The sequence below is a fragment of the Lipotes vexillifer genome, unplaced genomic scaffold, assembly GCF_000442215.2.
Source record: "Lipotes vexillifer unplaced genomic scaffold, Lipotes_vexillifer_v1.1 scaffold12, whole genome shotgun sequence".
In the NCBI taxonomy this organism is placed as follows: Eukaryota; Metazoa; Chordata; class Mammalia; order Artiodactyla; family Lipotidae; genus Lipotes; species Lipotes vexillifer.
In genome coordinates, this window is record NW_006796716.1 from 2,628,599 (window position 1) to 2,633,530 (window position 4,932).

The 4,932-nt window shown below is 43.6% G+C and overlaps 1 protein-coding gene across 1 annotated transcript in view; it reads left to right on the forward strand.

Moving 5' to 3' along the window:
- The first annotated feature begins 209 nt into the window (after positions 1-209).
- Positions 210-4,932, forward strand: part of RHBDD2 (rhomboid domain containing 2) — an 11,481-nt gene continuing 6,758 nt past the window's right edge. Inside the window, exons 1-2 of the mRNA XM_007468796.1 lie at positions 210-465; positions 2,544-2,951. Of these exons, the coding sequence (XP_007468858.1) occupies positions 210-465; positions 2,544-2,951 (664 nt within the window). The remainder of the gene's footprint in view (positions 466-2,543; positions 2,952-4,932) is intronic.

The following is a 4,932-nucleotide window of genomic DNA, read 5'->3' on the forward strand; positions in this document are numbered from 1 at the left end:
CTAATTGTCTTTGCCATTTAACTGCATTACCTAGACACCAGTTCCTTCATTGGTATAACAGGGGTAAACACAGAAAAGGGGGGATGCTGTCGTCAGAGGACGCTGTACTACGCGCGGGGGAGGCTGGCCAGCGCAACCGGATTGGGCAACTCTGCACGGGGCGGGGCGTCGGGGAGGCGGGGCTTCCGGCCACCTCCTCCGCTGTTGCCATGGGAGACAGCCGCAAGGAGGCGGAAGGAGCGGACAACCTGCCGGAGCCGCCTAGGGGAGCGGGAACCTTGGCGGCCATGGCGGTGTCGGAGCCCGGGTACCGGAGCTGGTCCTTGTGGCCCGAGGTGCCATCCGCCACCTTCTTCACCGCGCTGCTCTCGCTGCTGGTGTCTGGGCCTCGCCTGTTCCTGTTGCAGCCGCCCCTGGCGCCCTCGGGCCTCTCGCTGCGGTCCGAGGCCCTGCGCAACTGGCAAGGTGAGCAGGGCGGGGCCGGGCCCCGGGTGCCAGCCCTTTTCCTCCGACCTCGCCAGGCCCTGGGCTCTGGCCTCCCAGCATCCGCGTCACCCGTCTCCGTCCGCATCATCATTCTGCCCACCTGGAAGACCAGCCCCATATTCCACGTCTTTGTGCAGAGCCCCATCTTCGTCACCACTGTAATGCTTCCCTACCCAGATTTGTTCCCTTCCCTGTCGCCATCCGACTGGTCAAGGCCCCCATATCCATTCGTAGCAAATAGGTTTCATTCACCCATGCTCGATCACCAAGGAGGATTTTTCTGTTCCCCTCCCTTGTTACATTCACACCTACGTCTGCTTTAGGGCCCAACCCCCCCCACTGAAAAATTTTTTTCTTTCGCCTTCGTCAAGACACTTGAGCTTTATCTGTGGCCTAAGATCCTGGCTTCCTGGGGTTTAGAATGTATTGTGCTTCTTCGTTTTTATCTTAATCCTCACTCCGATTCCCTGCTCGTGGCGGGAGGGGGTATCTTGTACCTTTGGGAGAGGTGTTTGTTTTCTCGGGGAGGGTGAGAGATTTTGCAGACCAGTTAAGTATAAACATCTGCTCATAAAAGATGTTCTTAGTCTCTTTCTTCCCCATTCTTTGCTGGGGAGGAAAATGGGAAATTTGTATGACTTGTTGTTTTGCAAAGCACATTCACATGCATTAATCTCATTTAATACTCACGGTGATACCATGACGTAATGTAGGCTTTATCGTTGCCCATTATTTGGATGAAACTGAGGCTTAATGCAAAGACTCGCAGAGTTATTGAGTTATATAATTGACAGAGGAACCCAGATTTTTCTTTTTATCGTGTGATGTGTTGGGACTGGAACCTTGGGGTTTATGATCCCCAAATTATATAGAATTGCTTCTAGAATCTTCACATTTATACTTGGGATTTCAGTGTCAGAAGTACTCAGCAAGCAATGAATTACTCTTCAGATAATGAAGCCTTACAGAGATGGCCTGACTGAGGTACATGGTTCATAGCCTGCCTCCCTGCTCAAATCTAAAACTGGTCCCTCCCAGCCCCACCTGAGATACACACAGCACATCTGTCTTCAGAGACAGATGCAAAATGCCAGCCTAAACTGAGCTCCCTTTTTTTTTTTTCTTTACTTCACGGCTTCTCTGAGCGTGGGGCTCACGGGCAATGTGAGTATTAGACATGTAAGAGACCTCTGAGGGCCTCGAGTGTATGCCTGTTGTTATACAAAGAGAGAACTGAAGCCGATAGGGCCTGTGACTTGACTGAGCTCAACCGGCCTGGATGTGATAGAGCCAAGATTCCACTCCAAGCCTTTAGGCTCCCAAGTCCAATGTTACTGCCACTTCACCAGTCCCCCTCCTTCAGTTTAGTATTTTGGCCTGTGGGGATGTAAAAGTACATAAGAGAGAGGACTGGTTCTAGAAAAATAAAAGTGAGATTCTTTGCTGTCTTATTGCATACAAAGCGCGGCTCTGCCTCGAAGACTAGATCAGCACTTTCAAGAAAGACTTCTGAGTTCTGTATCTACATTATTAGTGATAGTTTTCTAATCTTTACAGGTGCAAAATAATTCATGGTCCCTTTTTTCTTCCTCTGAACAGCCACTATGGAAGGAGAGGTCAGGATTACAGCCGAGGAGACGGGCACAAAGAGTGTTAAGTGACACCCACTCAATCCACCTGAAGCCGTTACAATTAATTAACCCTCAAACTGCCCGGGGAGATAGGTCAGTATTAAAACCTAAAAAAGGATTATAAAGCACATTACAAATTCAAAGACCATCCCATGCTAAAAAGTGTTATATTTTTTCCCCACGTGGAAGCCAGTCACAGATAAGACTTGCTCCAGGTCTGGGAAAGAGCAAAGATTAGACATCCACGCCTCTACTTTGAGTCCTGGGTCCTTCGTTGTTGCCTCCCTCTGCTTATCCCACTGGCTCCGGGCTGATTTTCACTGGCAATGAGAGCCAGCTACTCCCCGTTTCCTAGGTGGGTTGTAACCTGGCTTTCCCTTCTTGGAGCAACCCACCATTGGGCCTCTAACTCAGTTCCCTCTGCAGTTTACAGGCTGGTGACTTACATCTTTGTCTATGAGAATCCAGTCTCCTTGCTCTGCGGTGCCATCATCATTTGGCGCTTTGCTGGCAACTTTGAAAGAACCGTGGGCACCGTCCGCCACTGCTTCTTCACCGTGATCTTCGCCATCATCTGCGCCATCATCTTCCTGTCTTTTGAAGCTGTGTCATCGCTGTCAAAGCTGGGGGAGGTAGAGGATGCCAGAGGTTTCACCCCAGTGGCTTTTGCCATGCTGGGAGTCAATTCCGTCCGCTCTCGGATGAGGAGGGCCCTGGTGTTTGGCATGGTTGTGCCCTCGATGCTGGTGCCATGGCTTCTGCTCTGTGCCTCCTGGCTCATTCCCCAGACCTCTTTCCTCAGTAACGTCTGTGGACTTGGAATTGGGCTAACATGTATCCTTCCTAGAAGGTAACTGCAGAACAATGACATGCCAAAGGGTGAACCAAGTTGTAGGGCCTGGGGGTGTCAAGTAGATAGAGCTGTGAGCTCAGATGTAGGTAATCTGTGTGCTAGCTTCAGCTTTGAAAACCGTGTGGCCTTGGGCAGGTCACTTCCCTTCTTTAGGCCAGAGTTTTCTCATCTGGAAAAGATCACCATAGCTCACTCCTCACACTGGCTCAGCACTGCCAATTAATAAAATATTCTGTATTGATTTTTTCTAAGGTGTAAACCTACATTTGACTAATTTTTTTTATTGGAGGAACCTGAACTACCCATGGGCTGGAGATGCTCCATGAAAGGAATAGGAAACAGGTTTGTTTGTTTTTGTTTGGCTTAATCTTTTTCTCAGAAGAAAAAAAAAATTTTTTTTTATGGTAGGCTTTTACCATATGGGTAGTTAAAAACTTAGGATAAGCCTCATATTCCTTGTATAAATATTCTGGCAATTAGGGGAAAGTATTCTAAAATATAAAGTGGTTTTTTTTAAAGCATCAGAATGGTAGTGTTTGGAGTTGGACAAGGTGCATTCCTGACATATCTTACAATTTGTGATTCTATGAGCTGTTAGTGTGGGTAGTGTATAAATCCACATTGATAACATTGTTCTTATGTATCTTATTTTTAAATTCTAGTTTAATTTCATTGGTTTTAAACTTTTTTTCCTAACATGAAAATTTAAAGCTATACACTCCCCATGTAAGCACTACTTTAGCTGTATCCCACAAATTTTGATATGTTGTGTTTTCATTATCACTCAGTTAAAAGTATTTTCTAATTTTCCTTGGGATTTCTTTTTTGATCCAAGGGTTATTTATAAGGGAGTTGCTTAATTTCTAAATATTTGGTGATTTCCCAGATTTCTTTTTGTTATTGATTTCTTATTTTATTTCATGTGGTCAGAGAAAATTCTTTGTAAGATTACAGTCCTTTTAAATTATTTCTGGCCCAGCATTTGTTACATCTTGGTGAGTATTCTGTGTGTACTTGAATGTGCATTCTGCAATTAGTGGGTATAGTGTTCAGTTATATGTCAGTTAGGTCAAGGTATTGTATTGTTCAGGTCTTTTGTATCCTTATAGTTATTCTATTTATTACTGGGAGAAGACTGTTGACATCTCCAGCTAATACTGTAGATCTCTCTTTTTTGCTTTCAGTTCTTATCAGTTTTTGGCTTCAAGTGTTTTTGAAGTTCTGTTTATTGGATACATACACATTTGGGATTGTTATATCATCTTAATGAATTTACCCTTTACTGTTATGAAATTGACCCTTTAAATCTCTGGTAATATTCTTTGCCCTAAATTCTTCATTGTCTGATATTAATTTACTTATTCCAGCTTTCTCCTTTCTTAGAATTAGGATTTACAAGGTATATATTTTCCCATCCTTATATTTTTAACATGTTTATGTCTACATTTAAAGCATCTTTCTTGTAGATAGCCTATAGGTGGTTCTCTATCTGACAGTCTGCCTTTTAAAGGCTTGTTTAGCCCATTTGCATTTAGTGTAATTATTGATATAGTGGAGTTAAGTCTGCCAGCTTGCTTTTTGTGTTCTCTTTGTCTCAAATGTTCTTTGTTCCTTTTTACCTCTTTTCCTGCCTTCAGTTGCATATTTTTTTAGTATTTCATTTTATCTTCTTTGCTTATTAACCATGCCTCTTTGTTTTATTTTTTAGTCGTTGCTCTAGAGTTTAAATATGCATTTTTAGTTTATCACAGGCTACATTCAGATAATATACCACTTTTTTACAATTTGTGATTCTATGAGCTGTGATTCTATGTAAGAATCTCATTCCATTGTATTTCTGTTTTCCTTCTTTCCACCCTTTGTGTTATTGTTGTTGTATGTTTTACTTCTACATATGTTATAAACCTCACAATACATTGCTGCTTCTCTTGCTACTCTTTTTTTTTTTTTTTTTTTTTTGGG